Source organism: Symphalangus syndactylus, chromosome 6 (genome assembly GCF_028878055.3).
Source record: "Symphalangus syndactylus isolate Jambi chromosome 6, NHGRI_mSymSyn1-v2.1_pri, whole genome shotgun sequence".
NCBI lineage: Eukaryota > Metazoa > Chordata > Mammalia > Primates > Hylobatidae > Symphalangus > Symphalangus syndactylus.
The window spans coordinates 82,619,911-82,638,888 of NC_072428.2; the positions used below are offsets into that span (position 1 = coordinate 82,619,911).

An 18,978-nucleotide genomic window follows, 5' to 3' on the forward strand; every position below is an offset into this window, starting at 1 on the left:
CATGTCAGCAGTAAGACTGTTTCAATCATTTATGTATTATTTTTAATTTCCTTCAAGAACTTTCTATTGCATTCACAACTTGACTAACGGGCACAAGAGGCTTACATTTCAGCCTATCTGAACTTTTGACATGCTTTCCTCAAAAAGCTTAATCATTTCTCACTTTTGATTTAAAGTGAGAGACCTGCAACTCTTCCTTTCACTTGAACAATCAGAGGCCATTTTAGGGTTATTAATTGACCTAATTTCATTACTGTTGTGTCCTAAGGAATAAGGATGCCTGAGGAGAGGAAGAGAAATGGGAAAACAACCAGTTGGTGGAGCAGTCAGCACACACATTTATAAATTAAGTTCACTATTATATGGGCATGGTTTCTGTCACCCCCAAACAATTATAATAGTAACATCAAAGATCACTGACCATAGATCACCATAAAAGATGTAATAATAATGATAAAGTTTGAAATACTGCAATAATTACCAAAATGTGACAGAGATGAATAAGCATATCATGTTAGAAAAACGGTGCCAACAGACTTGCTCCATGCAGAGTTGCCAAAAACTTTCAATCTCAAAAAAACACATTATCTGCAAAGTGCAATAAAGTGGAATGCAACAAAACGAGGTATGCTTATATATGTTATTTTTCTTTCTATTAAAGAAAACAGTATTTACACCATGTTCTAAAAGCTGTGCCTGTAGTTTATCTTCAAAGAAAGTAAATATGTATATACAGTATTTCATTTCACAGTAGGTATTTTCCACCTATGAAGAAGAAATGGGTTCAGAGAGGTTAAATTTATCAAAAGTCAAAAAGATAGCCCTAAACTCAAGCCATCCTCCAAGTTGAAGTCTTTTAACTCTTTCTGTAATCCTACACTGTCTTATAAACCTAATTTATGGCTAATTTATCACCACATAATTCAACAAGGCTCAAAAGCCTTGGATGAAACCAAATCTCTTGGCATAAATGAGGTACAAGAACTAATGATTTAAGTGCTAAAAGGATTTTAAATAACTTAAACTTCAATTATCTTTTCATTTTTCCTCTTCCTAATCATTAGAATATAGAATATTAGAAGTAATGGGGAGAAAACCCTTACAAATCATATAGTACATCCTCTGCTATTAGAGATCATAAAATAGATAACTGGTACATGAAATAAAATGTGGCAAATCTTATAAATTAAAAAGATAAATTATAAATTCTTCAAATTGGTAGAATTATGCAATCTTAAAATAAAGAAAGATGCCAAACACTATCTAGACCAGTGTTTCCCCAACAATGTGTTATGGAAATCAAGCATCATAAGAGGTAAACAGGTGTTTCATAAACAGAGCTTCACAGAGTAAAACACAAATTTAGGAAATACTGCATTCCATAACCCCCTTTGAATATTTGTAATATAAATTCACACATAATGCTTGGGAAAAGTCTTCCAGTAAAGAAACCAGCTTACATTAAATCCACTGATTCTCAAATTTCTTTGACCATGGAACTCTCTTTTCTGACATAACAACACGCTGTGAGACAATCTCCTCATTTTAAAAGATGGGCTAAGCCCTGGAGATGTTCTAAAGTTATTCGTCATTTGGAACCACTTAATTATTGGATAGATATAGTTAATGTGAATGATTAAAACAATAATAACTTTTAAAAGATGTGAGAAATAATAAGCTGATTATTTAACAAAGAAATGCCAACATTTTAGAAGATTATTCAGTCCAGATTTTAAAATCCTGAGAGGTTTGCTGCCCCCAACCCCCAAGCAGAGATTCAAAAACAAACTGTATACCTTATATTGCTCTTTCCAACGACTTCTAGATACTAAGCTCTCTAGACGAGGCTGAACAAAGCGGTTATCCAAATAATGAAGAGATGTTAGCATATCTTTTGCATATGATTTTTGCCTTGTGCCATCTGTTCAGAGGATAAACAAAAAAATCATTTTGTTAATTAGAAATATTTAAACAATTTAATACTTAAAAATTTCTTCCCAACTTGGTTGGAAGCATTTTAAATTAGGAAAAAAAATATTTAAAAAATAATTCCATCAGAGCATTAAGAAAAAATAGGGTAGGCTGGGCACGGTGCCTCATGCCTGTAATCCCAGCACTTTGGGAGGCCAAGGCGGGCAGATCACGAGGTCAGGAGATTGAGACCATCCTGGCTAACATGGTGAAACCCCACCTCTACTAAAAATACAAAAAATTAGCCAAGCGTGGTGGCAGGCGCCTGTAGTCCCAGCTACTCGGGAGGCTGAGGCAGGAGAATGGTGTGAACCCGGGAGGTGGAACTTATAGTGAGTTGAGATTGCACCACTGTACTCCAGCCTGGGTGACACAGTGAGACTCCATCTTAAAAAGTTCCCTTTGTAAGCATCAAGCTTTAACATTATTTTCTGATAACAAAAAAAGCCAGATGAAAAAGCTTACCAAATTATCTTTTATTCTCTTATACAAAACTGACATGAATTAGCCCCTGAATTCCAGATAAAAGTTCAAACTTCTGAATAGGCTTTCAAGGCCATCTATAATTGACTCCATTCTACTGATCCCATGGTAACTCCTTGTGTCAACAAATCAGAATACTCTTTTTTGGCTAGGCCTTTTCCTCATTCTTCTTTAGTATGCTACACTCATTACTGCCTTTCTGATTTGGCTCATAGTATATTCTCTATATATATCTGTCATCGTGTGCATTTAAGCTTTATTTTCTTGCCTTATTTGAAGTTTTATTAATTAATTTAGCTAATGAATTTGTCATGTTTCTTTAAATAATCACAAATTCAAACACCTTACCATAGCTTACAAAGCCCTTCGGTCCTCAGCCTACTCCTCCGAGCTCCTCTCTTTTCCCTCTCTCCTGTCTCATTCCACTTCAGCCACACAGGCCTTCTAGTTGTTCTTGAACGCAGCAAACTTATTCTTTCCTAAAGGCCTTAGCACCTCCTTTGCCCTCTGCTAAGCAAGTAATCCACGTATTACTTGCTCCCTTTGCTTCATTCAGGTTTCTGTTTAAAAGTTACCCCGAGAGGCCTTTTTTGACCAATCTAACTAGCATATAACATAAACTTTACCTTCCCTTATTCTTGATCTTCTTACCCTATTTTATTCTTTTTTTACAAGAACTAATCACTCATTGAAATCATATTATGTTATATTTTGTTTACTCATTTATTGTCTGTCTCTCCCATTAGACTATTAAGTAACATGAGTGCAGGAATCTAATATGTCTTAAGTCACTGTCATATTCCCAGCCCTCAAATAATGCCTAGCTTTAATAGACATTCAAAAAATATTTGTTCAATATATTGTAAATGAAATCTTATTTGGCAGTTACTTAACACAATATATTTATAATCTATTAAATGCCAGATTCTGTGCTAGATGCAAGAGAAATGGGGATATATACATATACATATATATAAATTTGCTCCCGCACTATAAGGGAAGAAAGCAAAAATACATTTTCAATACAACATGAAAAGTGCATATAAATGAGTACTATGAGTATTACCATACTCAGAATGATGGTGGCACAAATGAGAATGATAAATATTACGTGAATGGGTCATAGATAGATTCATAGTAGAAATGTTTCTATACTCACCTAAAACATCTGGGACAAAAAGGGATTCTATTCTAAGAAGAAACAGCATGAACAAAGGCACAAAAGCAGAAAACAGCATGGAACTTTTAATGAAATTCAGAGCTCAGGGAGGCTGGGTTTGGCACATGGGTATTAAGACACTCTGCTGTTTTAGGTGTTATACTGTCAAATTCACTGTTAACTCTCTAAGGGCAAGGACCTGTCACAAACTTACCTTCCACATATCTCAGATAATGAACACTAACAAGCATTTTACATGAATGGAGTTTTGATGTAGTTGATCCTACAGGGAAAATATTGGAAGGTCTTACAAATGATCCTCATTGGTTTTGTTTAATCTACATAGTTTTAAAAGTGAGGTTGTTTTAAAATTGGAAAAAGAAATAAAAACCAATTGTTTCATTCACAGTATTAACTTACCATATAATGTTCCCAGAAAAGATTTATCTAAAGCATTGATCAGAAGAGCCTTCACAACTCTTTCAAAATGAGTATAGTGGTCACTAAAAGAATCTGAAATTAATTTTAAATAAATATTAGAACAGAGCAGACAAAATAATTTCTCGAATACAATAGGTTCCATTCTTCACTGCTAAGAAATTAAAACTATAGATAGTACAAACAGCTTAATCACCCTAATTTTATAGCTTCCTCAATGACTTGTCTAGTCATGGAGCAAATCTCCATTTTCCAAACTTATTGGCTTCCAATCCAAAGTGTCTACTTGTAATTTCAAATCTTTACTTCCCAAACTTAAGAAAACTGTTCAGAGAATATTAAAATATGTTGTAAAAAATAAAAATTATCTCTTGTACACTTATATTTATCAATTTGACACTTAGAGTGACAGAACAAGAGAGAAAACCTCCAAAGATAGATTAATATGTCTTATTCTGTAAAACACGTTACATATGAAATTGTCCAGGGAACTGCTACCTTAGCCAGAACCCCAATGGCTACAAAAACTTCATTTCCCTTTTCATGCTGCCCCAGATTTAGGATTTTCTATATCAATTTAGAAAACTTGTCTATTTCCTTCCCCATACCACATATTTAAGCCCACTTTCTCGCTAACCAAATCTCATACATGACATCATCTGTTGTGACAGGCCAGGCAGCGGTTAAGAGAGAAGATTCCTACTATTCTCATTACTTTTGGATCAGAGTTTACTATGACTGTGGAAATGTTCTCTAACAACCACGACCCCTTCCTTGATCCAACAGTCACTGTAGAATACATGCCCTGCTCAGGGCACCTGTGAAGACGTATTAAGGGCAGACTGAGTATTTTGAGAAATATAGATGTCTGACAAGGGATTAAAGCAAAATAAGACCTATCATTAGCAACCATGGATAGATTTTGACTCTCCTTCCACTTGAAGTAAAAAGAAAGATGGGATTCAATATGGAAAACCCTCTTCATTTATATTTTAGTTACTCAAAGGGCTGTATAACTCTTTCAGACTTTAGGGTATGTTTTAGTATGCATTCTTTTCTAAGGAGACACCTATAGAAGTGCTAAAGAGACAAAAATAAAATAATACTAAAAATAAATGACAATAGCAGATCATTTGGCCATTAGCCTTTAGATGGCCTATGACCAAAGGCAATAATCATGGCCTTTAATGTATATAATATTTTCTTAAAAATCAGTAGAGCATAATTGAAAAATGAAATAATACTTCAATAGAATTTAACTTTGACTAGACTGTTATCAAACTCTGGACATAATATAATATTGGGCAATTTTATTTGTGTTAAAATCCATCTAAACTGTATCTATACAAGCATTTCTCAAATGGTATTCAGAGAAACTGGGACTATTAACAGATGTGTTGAGAAACAAATCAAATTCATCCCATGTGCACCTAAGTTTAACTATCATACAAATTGCATAGAATATTTCATCCTACTGAAGGTATCATTCTTGAATGTCCTTATGCCCAATGCCACTCATCTGCTACAGAATCTTGAGAACTAACTGCTGCTCTATTTCAGACCCTGAGAGGAAATGGAAAGGGCAGAGATCAAAATCATTTGAGGAGTCTTGTCCCTAACCATAAGATTCTTTTTTTATGAATGTATATCAGAATGTACTTCAAAAAAGTTAGGAAAAAGCCACCTATTTCATTATGCTTGAGTAGACTGGTGGGTAGTGGTGGCATAATGCTCCTGGAATTTCAAATTGAAAAATAATATTACTGAGCAAAATATATGCCAGGCATCATTGTAAGCATTTACATGCACTGCTTTATTTTTCACAACAAGCCTGTGGGATACTACCATTACCCTAGATTCGTTTCTGGTTGAGAAAACTGAAATATAGAGAGGATGAAAAACTTTCCAAGACCAAACAGTAAGTTTCGGAACTAGGGCTGGAACCCAGTCTAACTCCAGATTTCATGTTCCTATCCCCTAGTTAAATATTGTTATACATGGTAGATTTGATATATGTCACAACACAAAATTTAGACTTGGATGGAAAACTGGAGAAAATAAAATTCAAATCTCCCATCTTAAGAAAAATGGCATTCTCAGTGACAAAATAACTTATCCAAGGTGACATAACTAGACGGAGGCAAAATAAGGCTTAGACCTCAGCTCTCCTCCAGAGCTTTTCTCATAGCGCTTTAATCGCTATACCGAATGAGTTTCTGTGGAATGTCCCAGGAATATTGTTTTAAACAATATTTTAAACATTTTAAATAAGTTTTCCCCATGACTAAAAAACTGGAAAAAGTATTAAAGAGGAACCTATATTTGTGTTTATGCATAACTTATTTTTTCTAAGGTAGTTAATCAATTTCCTTATAGTCAACATTTGGTAGTCTAATCATTCTTTGTTGATTTCCATGTATCCTTAATCACATACTAATTTCACATATATGCCAAGATTTTTTTTCAAACCATCTGCCCTTCCTACTGGTCTGGCTGTCATTCTTCAGAATTGTTTTGCAAAGTTTAACCAAAAAAATTAATTTCAGAAGAAATAGCTTCTTGTTCTACGCATATTACCTTTCAGAAACATGCTTGTCTCTCCGCTTATCCATGTTTTCTGTTCTGTTTCACAGTAAAGTGTATTTTTTTTTTACCTATAAAGCCGTACTTTTCTTCTTTTTTGAGCCGGAGTCTTACTCTTGTCACCCAGGCTGGAGTGCAGTGGCACGATCTCAGCTCACTGCAACCTCTGCCTCCCGGGTTCAAGCGATTCTCCTGCCTTGGCCTCCTGAGTAGCTGGGATTACAGGTGCCCACCACCATGCCTGGCTAATTTTTGTACTTCTAGTAGAGACAGGGTTCTCTATGTTGGCCAGGCTGGTCTCGAACTCCTGACCTCAGGTGATCTGCCCGCCTCAGTCTCCCAAAATGCTGGGATTACAGGCGTGAGCCACCATGCCTGGCCTGCTTTTCTTCTCAATATTAGGCTTAAGAACTTTATTTTGGTTGCCATTGTAGATGGAATTTTTCCTGATTTTATCACTTAAGTAATTATTGTTAGTATACAAGAGAACCATTGAGATTGACATACTTACTGTGAATCTGGTGATTTTTCTGAGATCTTTTACCAATTTCAAAATAGTCAGATTCTCTTGGATATTTCTGGGAGATAAGCTTCCTGGGACACTACAGAGCTGGAGATGGACACTGTTAAAATATTCCTGGACACTATCTCTGCTTTCTCCCACAACCCCAAGGAGGATGTGGTCTTGCTAGTGCTAAATTTATTTCAAGAACCAAGAGAATGTTTACAAATATTCGCTTAGGTAAAAGCATGTAGATTCTTGATGTACTTTCTTCTGGAATGGAGGTATCAGCCTAGTATAGGAGGCAGAGGCAGAACAAGAAACTGATTTCTTTTTCTACTTTAACGTATCTCCCCTATCTTCACCCCTGTAGGGCAAAAAGAATGTGATGCAAGCTATGAAAAGATATGCTACATCTACTCCTGCTTTTAAAGTATTTATATCCCTTCTCTTAACTTCTGTATCCTTGGTTAAGTAAGTCAGAAACTTTTAGCTTATATGTGTGTACATAATATATACACACACACACACACACATATTATGTTCAAATAATGTCTTTTCTTTTTCAATAGTTATATTTCTTTTGTTTTCATGTCTTGTTGCATTTTTCAAAACATCTAGAACAAAGTCAGTAGAAAATATTTTTGTCATGTTCCTCATTTTAAGTATGCTGTTGTCTCTTGGTTTAAAATACTATCATGTAAAGGACATATGTTCCTATTACTAATTTTTTAACAACTGCTTTTCTTAATAGCCAGGTATGGACACTGAATGTCACCAATGTTTCTCCTAGAATCTCAATAAATTATATGATTTTTTCTCTATTGATATATTAATGTAATATATTAATGACTTCTAATATTAAGCCATTTTTATAGTTCTAAAAAGAATGATTAGGGATCTTTTTCTTTATTCTTGTAATTACAGAAACAGTTCATACATCTGTTTGCAAAACTATTTTCATCAATTTATTAGGAATGTGGGCCTGTTTAATCTGCATAAATGTGTTATGCATTATGAAAATACCTCAAGAATACTTTCTTCTATAATAACTTTGAATTCATATCTTATGTTTTCCCATCCAAAAATATTGTATGATTTTTAGTACATTCAAATTTTCTTTTACTTATCTAACTAAAGTTATACAATTTTCTTCCTTTACATTTCCATTTGTTCTGTATTTCTGCCACTCCCTCCCCCAAATTTGTGAAACAGGGTCGTTTGTAGTCCTTTATTATCTTCTCCTTTATAACTAATCTTCTTCTTCTCTACTCTAGAACTTCTCAACTATCTCCTGTCATTCATGAGATTTTCTGTACTGTTAATTCTGCTATCTACTGCTTTCAATAGACTTTATTTCTGGCTTTACATTTTAAAATTTTTGGCAATTCTTATTTTAGCTAGCTCCCTTTCACCTCAAATTGTTCTCTCCTTATAACTTCTTTTTCATAGACTGCATAGCAAATGCTTTATAGCATTTTCTTGTTTCTTTTAATGAAACACTTTTCACAGTTATTTTCTTCCTCTGAGTCTACCTTGACCTTATACTGCAATAAATTTCACAGGTACTTTTTACTTATCCTAGAACAAGGGAAAGTTCTAAGATTTAATATTTAACATAAATGGTTCTGAGTCTGTTCTTAGGCCCACTCTTTATTGTGTGTTAATAGAATGATTTTCTTTAATTAGTAGATGAAGACTAAGTGGATATTCACTTAGTCTAATTTCCAGTGTTCTAGCAAGGCACTAGTAGACTGAAATGTATTCTACTCTTATCTCTACTACTTGATTCTGTCACTCTGAATATATGATAGAGTACTAGATAAATAATATTTAGTATCCACAAATCTGAAGATTTTTCCTCTTTACCTGCATACAATATTTTTAGTGTGTGAACTATGTAAATGTGGCATGCAATGGACCACTGCTATTTTGTCCCTCTACTCCCTACCATATCTTTTCCAAGAACTGTAGTTTCAGAATAAAGAGACACTAATAGGGAATGATAATAAAAGAAGAAGACTATGACTGTCTTCAACTATGTAGCAAGAGGGAAACTACCCTGTGGTGCATCTTTCAGAGCCAAATGGCAGATAGGAAATTACAAAATGTCTTCCTATATGTTAGAATTGCTCACTTCAAAAAGGCAAGTACATGGACTACTGATTCCGATTGTCAACTGAAATATTGAATTTAGAGTTAGGAGATGTTTCTCCCAAATTCTCATATGTTGAATATGATTCGTTGGCAGGAGAATGAATCTGGGAATACTAGCCTAATTACAACTTAACCCAAGTCATAGAGTGGTGTTCATTATTCATCATATAGGTTACTGTTTTAATGAGAAAATGTAGTTTGATTTTCAAATGCAATTTTTAGAACATAATTCCCTGGCAAATTGAAAACTGTCTATATTAAATTTTATTTATTATATTTAGATATGGCATAAAATTGCTAAATATTAAAAACATCAAATCAAGCATAAATTATCACTCTAGAATATGTGAATTTCTTTTCTCTAATGTTTGAAAAAATCTGATGTCCAATATTTCTCTGAGTCTTGAACTGTAACATTCAGGAGTCTTTAGCCAATATGCTTATCTTAATCATCTACCCAACTAACAATGAGTTCCTATAATGTGTCACAAACTCTAATGGGTACTAGAAATACAGAAAAGGGAAGGTGGTTAACTATTTAGGTTTTGTTTTTGTTTTTTGGAAGTAGGGGCACCCACATGGCTTGTTTTATTGAGCTTTACTACTTTACATACCATAAAATTCACTCTTTTTGGTGTACAGTTCTATGGCCAATGCATAAAATTACATAACCAACACCAAAACAGTTCTATCACCACCCAAAACTCCTGCATATTACCGCTTAATCATTCAGTTTTGTTCCTATTGAGCCTGAGATGTCTGAAAGTCTGATAACAATCTTCAATAAGATAAAAACAAATTAGCCTTTATGTTCAGGAAAAATCTTGGCTAGAGATAAATGTTTGGGAATTTCTGCTTAATGACTGGACTGAAATAATGGGAAAGAGACTGCCCAAACCCGCAAGCAAAATGAAGATAATTGAGGATGGAACCCCTGGAAACATCAAAATTTACATGGTAAATAGTAATAGAGGAAAGGAATATTACAAACGGAAATGCAAGAAAGTGGGGTACCACAGAAAGTAAAAGAAGAGCATTCTGAAAGTGAGAGTGGTCAATGGTAGTAAAGTACATGACAATACCTGGTTAATATAAGAACTAAAGGTAATTTGGCAATTAGGAGGGTATCAATAACTTAAGTAAGAACAATTTCACTGGACTGACACAAGCAAGAGCCTGAATACAGTGCTTTGTAGAGTTACTGGGAAATGGGAACAAAAAGATAAAATTTAAAATAGTAGCTAATGGAACATGCCAACTCAAAGGAGGAAAGGCATGAACTTGGTTACAAGTTGAGGAAAAAGAGTTTGTAGGGATAAAATCATTGAAAATAGAACTGATTAGATAATAGAGCTGGATGAGAAGCTGTAATTAAGAATACACAAGATAAAATATATTGCATAAAAACGTATACATCTTCCTAAGGTAGAGATGCTCAGTATTAAAAGGAAGCCTCAGTATTTAAAGGAAGCCTCCTCATATTTACCCAAATGAGTTGAAAACTTATGTCCATAGAAAAACCTGCACACGAATGTTTATAGCAGCTTTATTCACAATTGCCAAAACTTGTAAGCAATCAAGATGTCTTTCAATAGGTGAATGGATGAACAAAACTGTGGTACATCCATACAATGAAAAACATTCAGCGATAAAAAAAAAGGTGCTATTAAGCCACGTTTAGACATGGAGGAAACCGAAGTGCATATTATTAAGTGAAAGAAGACAATCTGAAAAGTTATATGCTGTGTGATTCCAACTATATGACAGTTTGGCAAAAGCAAAACTATGGAGAGGGTAAAAACATCAGTGATTCAGAGGAGGGAGGAAAGGACAATGAATTAGAGCAGAGGGCATTTTGAGGACAATGAAAATACTCTGTATGATAGTGTAATGGTAGATACATGTCATTACACACTTGTCAAAACCCATAAAAGGTACTAAAAAATGAGCCCTGTTGTGAAGTATGAACTACAGTTAATAATTGTAACAGAGGTACCAAACTAATAAAAGAGGTTAATAACAGGGGAAACTGTGTATGTGAGGGGGTATATTTGAACTCTGTACATTCCATTCAATATTTCTGTAACTCCAAAACTGCCCTTAAAAAAAAACAACTAAAAGGTGCAGAGAAGCTGAAGTTCCCATATGCTAGCCTTTTATTTCCATTAATTGGCAGGAGTTGATATGAGTGGGCATCTCTCAGCAAATGTTCCATCACATTCTAGATAACCCAAAATAGGATATCTCTTAATTGAGTATCCCTGTAATTTAAATGTCCAGGTGGCAAGTGAACCAGTGCCTATTGATATAAGGAAAACAGTCATTAACTTGCAGTGTAGAGATAACTGTAACTGGTATCTCTATAACTGCCAAATTTCTTGAAATTTGATTCATATCTCAAAATCCACTATTTTATTATAAATCATGAGATATAAACCAAGTCATGTTATGCTTTATTTTAGTCAATATGGCCTTTTCTGAAATATTTGGAAAGAATGCACTCAAAGAAAAAAAAAGTATCCATCCAACACCCTGTTCCTACCAGGGTTGTAAAACATCATAGAAACAATCTTTGAAATTCTGTAGAATTATAGGAATCATAATAATAATAATTTAAATATATCCTACATTTTCAGGTTCCATGATTTATATTTTCATGTAAGTGATGTCCTATCTCTGATAGGTTTCACTGTTTGAGAGAAGCTTCAAAAAGTCTGATAAAACCAATGGTTCTCAAAGTGTTTGTCCGCAGACCCCTGACAGTGCTCAAGTCCATTTAAGGAAATCTGTGATTTCAAGTAATAACAATATTATTTATTTGCTTTTTTCACTGTGTTGACATTTTCATTCATGATGTAAAAGCAGCGATGGGTAAGGCAGCTGGCCCCTTAACTTGAATCATGGCAGTAGCATCAAACTACTAGTAATCATTACTGTCATTACTGCCATGCAATCACAGTAAAAAAGCCACTTTAAGAATGTCCTCTTTGAAGTAGTAAAACTATTAACTGTATTAAATCTTAAATCTGAAGTACACATCTTTGTAGTATGCTATAGGATGAAATGGAAAGTGCATAAAAAATACTTATACTGCATACCAAAGTACAATGGTTGTTTTGAAGGAAAAACACCTGTGCAACTGTGTGTGCTGGGGGAAAGCCTCATTTTTCACGAAATACCATTATTTGAAAGAAAGAGTGACAAGCTCTGGTTATTCAGACTTGGGAATCTGTCAGACTTTTCTCAAAAAAGAACAAAGTAAGCCTGTCAGTTCAAAAAGAACAATTCACAGTGTTTTGTCGCCAATGAAAACAATCAAGTTTTAAAGCAGAAATCAGAATTTTGAAAAACTTGTATGTGCTATTCTGAGCCTGACAGCTTCTCAATACCTGAGAAATATTCTCATGGGATTGGTGGTGATATTAATGAATATAATTAAAAATATATATATAATGAAATATGTCAATATTTTGGAGGATCTGTATCATCCAGTGAATGAGTATTTTCCAAATGACTGATGCATTTTATCACAAAATCATGCATGGGGAAATGATCTATTTAAACTGCAAGACAGACCAATGGTTGTAATGCAAGTACTAAAAGTTCATTTATATGGTTTTGAATTCCATATTACCTTTAAGAAAACAGTATCATTTGTCAAATTTTGGCATAGTATCAAATGAGAATATCAACAATTATTTTTAAAATACTATTAAAATACTCCTCCCTTTTCCAGCTACCTGTGTGAGGCAAAATTGTTTTCATACACTTCAACCAAAACATGTCACAACAGACTGAACGTAAAACCAGATATAAGAATCTAGCTGGCTTCTATAAGCTAGACATTAAAGATATACAAGAATGTAAAACAATGCCATTTATCACATTTTGGAGAAAAATATAGTTACTTTTCATAAAATTGTTATTTACATTAATGTAATAAATTTACTAACGATTATTTTAAATGAATTAATATATTTTAAATTTCTGAGTTTTGATTTCTACAATGGTAAATATTGACAGGCATAACTCATTGAAGTAAAGGCATGTTGGGGGTTAATAATTTTAAAAAATGTAAATGGTTCCTGAAACCACTGGAATAAACTATTAAACTGACAAGGTTATCTGAATATGAAACCACAGTTCCTAGTCAATGATTTAGAACATGATATTAAAAGCCTAATTTGATACTTGATAAAATATCATAAGAACAACTCATGAAACATTTTCTTAATATTGAACTTACAAAGAGAATTCTGTTTTACTAATTTCAGTTGTGATGTAGTCAATTTTTCTTCTTGTTGGTTTTTATTCTCTTCATCACCCTCCTCATCTTGCACTACAAAGTCATCGATAATATAATCATCTCCATCTTCATCAGATTCATAATCATCCTCTTCTTCCTCCTCATTATCTTCATCACTGCTTGGGCAAGATTCCTTTTCAGAGTCCTAATTAAATTAAAATAAATGCTTCAGTAAATTGTGCCATTAAAATGGTATCAATATAAAATTAAAAGATTAAATCTGACAGCAAAAAAAGATCCATAGAAATTAACTTCATATTTTAAAGTTAAAAATAAATAATTGTCATATTAAATGCTGAACTTTTGAAATTATTAAGAAGAAGAATATACCTTGGTTAAGTGATGTAAAATGTTTAAAATGGACATTAAAATTATAAGAAGTTAAAAACAAGAAAGATCATATAAAATAACAAATAGTCTTTCAATTTTAAAAAAGAAGGATGGACTGAGGCTCATGATAAAACAGTATATTACGTACAATAGTGTAATCAAACATGTTCAAAAATACTTGATTAAAAAATAAATTCTAGAATTATTGAGAAATGGAACAGACTCAGCACTTTGATTTTTATAAAAATTAAATACTTTAAGAAAAAAACTGAAAAACAATAACAAATCCAACAAAATATAACACACCTCAAAATCTCTACCACTATTGCGTCTCTGACGAGATCTTTGTTTTGAGAGTTCTTTGAGCTTCTGAAGTTGTTCTCGCTTTCGTGCAGCTAATGTTTTTTCAGGAGTCTTTTGCTCCATTTCCACTGAAGAACCTTCATCTTCAACCACTCTACGGGGACGTTTAACACCTACTTTTCTAACTAGGATATCGCTGTCATCACTCTCATCACTGTCATACATCACAGAGGACAGCCTTTTTCTTTTTCCTCGCTTGATGTCTTCTTCTTCTAAATCATCCTCTATTGTTTGTCCAGTTTGTTTGTTGAGATCATTATCCTCTTGACTTAAATGTTTTTCCTGATCATCCTCTATTATTTGTCCAGTTTGTTTGTTGAGATCATTATCCTCTTGACTTAAATGTTTTTCCTGATCTTGTAAGTCAATATTCCTATATTTGATTTTGTTCGTTTCTTCTTCATATGTTGTGTTGCCAGAGTTAATGAGACACTTACTGTCGTTTCCTTCACTTTCAATTTTACTTAAGTTAAGCTCTCTTTCACTTCCTGGTGTTTTATTACAATCAAGTCCCTTGTTACTATCAAGCTCTTCATCATTTTCAAAACTTTTGTAATTATCAACACTTTCATCACTATCAAGCTCTTCATCACTATCAAGCTCTTCATCACTATCAAATTCTTCACTATCAAGCTCTTCATCACTATCAAGTAATTGTGAGATACTACTTCTTTTAGTTCGCCTCCAATCAACTCGAGATTTCTGCTCAGGCACGTGACTCTTGGAATTTTTCCTTGTTTCATGTCTTCTAACATGTATCATTTTCACTTAAGCTTCTACAAAATAAAGTTTTTAGGAATATAACAGTGATAACCAGATTAGAGCAATGAATGCATTTATGGTACAAATTATATTTATTTGGCTTTATTTAATGGTCCACAAATGTAAAATCAGAACATTAATTTAACAAATAATTTACTGAATGCCTATGAAATAATTATATGAACATCTATTCTGAATTATGTTGTATGTTGTGCTGAAAGGGATACATAGAAAAATCATAGTGCTGTCCTTTAGAAGATTATTATCTATGTGTAGAACTAAAATATCTAAAACATATAATAATTAAGAAAATTTCAAGGTAATATTTAGTATCAAATGAATAACATAAATAACTGCAATAGAAGTGGAAAGATGCAGGGAGATCACTAAGGCAAGTGCTTCACTTTATCTTGAACAGATGTGATCGGATAGCATTCTGAAGGATTCATTGTATTTGAACAGAAAGAATGAAAGAAAAAGGGATGTCAGGCAAGTAATACGGTAAGGGCAAAACTCTGGCTTTAAGAAAGAAGATGGTATGTTCAGTAAATAAGCGTGGCTTAAAATGTATGAAAAAGAGTTTTATGCTGGAAAAAAGGAGAAAAGAATAGAAAACTGAATGGGATTACCAGGATGACTCACCCTGTAGGCAAAGGATTCTGAATAGAGAAATGATATAAATTATAAAAGATCAATTTACACGAAGAAAGTTATAAAGTAACAAATGACATAAAGAAGAGAGCAGTGCAAAATTGAGAGATAATATATCAACTAAGATTGTGGCCTCTTTATACCTTAGTAAAATGGGAGTGGCTTTCCCCTCAAAGTTAAAGATACAATATAACCAACAGAAAACTTAACTAACAATCCAATAATGTAGTTAAGTGAATAAAACAAATAAGTTTCATGGCAAAGCAGAGCATAGTATTGGGAAGGAAAACAAAAGCTGTCAGTTTACCATTTAGAAAGAATGAATTCCATTAAAATTATCACAAGTATATACTAAAAGAACAATAAGTGACAGGTATGATAACTAGAAAAAAAGTAACATATGTAGTTCTGTGGTTGTCAGGGAATAGAAATATGACAATGTAATGAGACTGACCTCAAAATACACATGTTAGAGGTATATATTGAACTGACAGCTATCCTCACCAAAGAAATCACCTTATGAGGCTGATTATTCCAATATTCCCACCACAGCACAGAATATTCCTGGAGTCTTTCTATAAACCACACACTATAAAAAAAAAATCTAAAAATATGAAAATAATCACACTTCATTTTTTATCCCAAACAGTGACTTTAATACCCACTTCATTCACTTGTCTCGGTTATAAAGACCTGTTAGCAGCTTGCAGAAATGAAATCCAACTTAAGAAGATGAGAATTAACTATCATTAAAAACATTCAAAAAATGTGCTGCGAATTCTGAAGGTAATTACAAAAATTCAATGCCAAAAATTTTTTGAGCAATGGGAATCTTACTGGACTATGTTTCCAGCCTTCCAAGAGGATTACTTTTTTCCTATAGATTGTGGAAGAGAGGATACAGCTCATTTAATTGTACAAATTCTGATATGTTTATACGGCAATAAGATTTTCTGTATAATGGTTAACACCGCATGTGAAATCAGAACGGGGGCTGCCAAGATTATACAGCAGAAATTATAGTGTGTAGGATGAAATATAACTTTCATTTTTTTAAGAGATAGGTCTCTTCCTGTTGTCCAGGCTGGAGTGCAGTGGCATGATCATAGATTACTGCAGCCTTGAACTCCTGGGGCTCAAGCGATCTGTTTCGATTTTTAAATTTTTTGTAGAGATGGAGGTCTCACTATGTCCTGATCTCCTGGCCTCAAGTGATCCTCCCACCTTGGCCTCAGTGCTGGGATTACAGGCATGAGCCATTGCCCAAAGTATAACCTTGTGACAGTAATTGCTATACAATAAAATCAGCATTGTAACAGCAATCTAACAAATTCTGGTCAACAGGGCAGTCTGCTATTTGAAATTACCCTTGGGTTGCATCTTACAAAAGGCTTATATTAAAATCAGCAAAGATGAAAATTGTGTGTAGTCAAAATTACCATTTAAAAAAATCTCTATATTACTCTTAAAGCATGGTTTTGTGTACACTATACTGCATTACAATATGTCCACCCAGTTTCTCCTCCAGGTTTTAAACAGCTTACTGTTTCTTTGGTTAAGCACCACACGAACTAGACATCTTATATTTTTAAGCCGTATAGTACAAAAAAGTATTTGTAAACACATAAATTTGCGTAAGCTAAGTGTGCATATGTGCACGTGTAGTATATCACATTGTAATAACAAAGCATGGCTTTCTAATAAACCTGTTTGAACTGGGAGAAATAATGAAAAAACATTTATGAAAACAATGACAAATATGGTTGCAGTAGATATACTAAAGCAAATATGGACAGTAAAGAACATTAAAGTTAAAGATGATTCTTATTAGCACCCAAAAGCAAATTCATATACACTAGATGATTATCTTACAAAACTATAACATACCCAGAATGTCAGTTATTTATCATGAAACAGGTGATTCCTATGACAATGGTGGAAATGATTAAGAATGTCACAATATTAAAAACTTATGACTGCACAGTTAAGCCATAAAAGAAACTAAGTTTTTCGTGCATTTTCACATTGATTTTTAAATCCTGACGATGATCCTAGAAGGAAGATATCTATTTTTATGTGTAAATATCAAAGCCAAGGACATAGAGTTTAAATGACTTACCGAAGATCACGCAGCTTGTTAGTGACAGAGCAGGAATTAGAAACCGGGTCTCTTGATTCCCCGTCCAGTGCCACACAATGACTGCTGCCAATATCACATTTGTACAAGATAGCAAAAATTAAGCCTTTAAAAATCGTTATTTTTATCTCTCATTCATGCTGTATTTTAGTTTCAGAAAAATAACCATTAAAATGGTTTAGAGTTTACAAATATGCTTTTTAAAAAAATTATGTAACTGAATTTTACTGCACATGAGTTAGGCCAGAAACTTCCGGAAATTATTATCCACTAGGCAAGAAAAGAATATTTGCAGACTTCCCTCTATCATCTTATTAATAACACCAATCGCAAAATTTAAAGGAGTCCCCAGTGAGCCCAAAAGTAAAATTTCAAAGAAAGGCAGTCTCTGATGAGAAAAATATTTTGGAAAACTGCAGAATTTGAATGCCTGAGGCAGCATCTTTTATTTAAACAAAATAGATCAGGTTTCATTGGACCAATTGCCAAATTGCCAGGGTCTCTCATATTTCAAAATGACCATTTATATCAGTAAGGTAAAAAATTCTGTTACTGAAAAGGAAAGACAATTTAAATATGTTGGGCTCTTCTTTTTAAATTGTAGGTAGTTTTACTATATTAGCTGGGAAGGGAAGAATGATAATGGATGGAAAAGGTGAGTGAACCTCGGAAGAGATGTGAAGGAAAGCTAGTTTGATGGGTAAGATACCTCTTGGTCTTTAGAATCTACTCAAAAGAGAATCCGTGCTAATGAATGTTACTTCTGTATATGTTGAATATACACTTAATTTCCTGAAATGAGAATTTTATCGAGGTTCTGTAATGATACCTTACCTTTAAGCAAAGAGAAAAACAGAGACTCCAAACAGAAAGCATTAAATAAGTGAATGAAGATGATCAATACTATCACATCTTTGTATTTCATGGTTAATATAAGATGCACACACATAGCTATGTTATCTGCCAAAGAATATATATTAAAGGCAATAATCCATATTGCTTGTGTTCTTTCTCTAACACAGTACCTCTATAGCTAAAAGTACTTTGATGATGCCATTTGACTTTCTCATCAGAAGAAATATAGTTCCTTCTAAACTTTGAGGTTAATTCATACTCAAGAAAAGATTCATTCGAGA

The 18,978-nt window shown here is 33.4% G+C and overlaps 1 protein-coding gene across 8 annotated transcripts in view; it reads right to left on the minus strand.

Moving 5' to 3' along the window:
- CCDC82 (coiled-coil domain containing 82) overlaps positions 1-18,978 on the minus strand; it is a 151,496-nt gene that overhangs the window by 16,403 nt on the left and 116,115 nt on the right. For 4 of the 8 annotated variants that reach the window (XM_055283366.2, XM_055283367.2, XM_055283363.2 and 1 more), the window contains exons 2-6: positions 17,825-17,908; positions 14,236-15,068; positions 13,540-13,744; positions 4,034-4,126; positions 1,797-1,921 (exon numbers count right to left, since the gene is read on the minus strand). In XM_055283366.2, the coding sequence (XP_055139341.1) occupies positions 1,797-1,921; positions 4,034-4,126; positions 13,540-13,744; positions 14,236-15,054 (1,242 nt within the window). In that variant the 5' untranslated portion in view covers positions 15,055-15,068; positions 17,825-17,908. The remainder of the gene's footprint in view (positions 1-1,796; positions 1,922-4,033; positions 4,127-13,539; positions 13,745-14,235; positions 15,069-17,824; positions 17,909-18,978) is intronic. The other 4 variants (XM_055283369.2, XM_055283370.2, XM_055283368.2 and 1 more) reach the window with 2 other exon arrangements.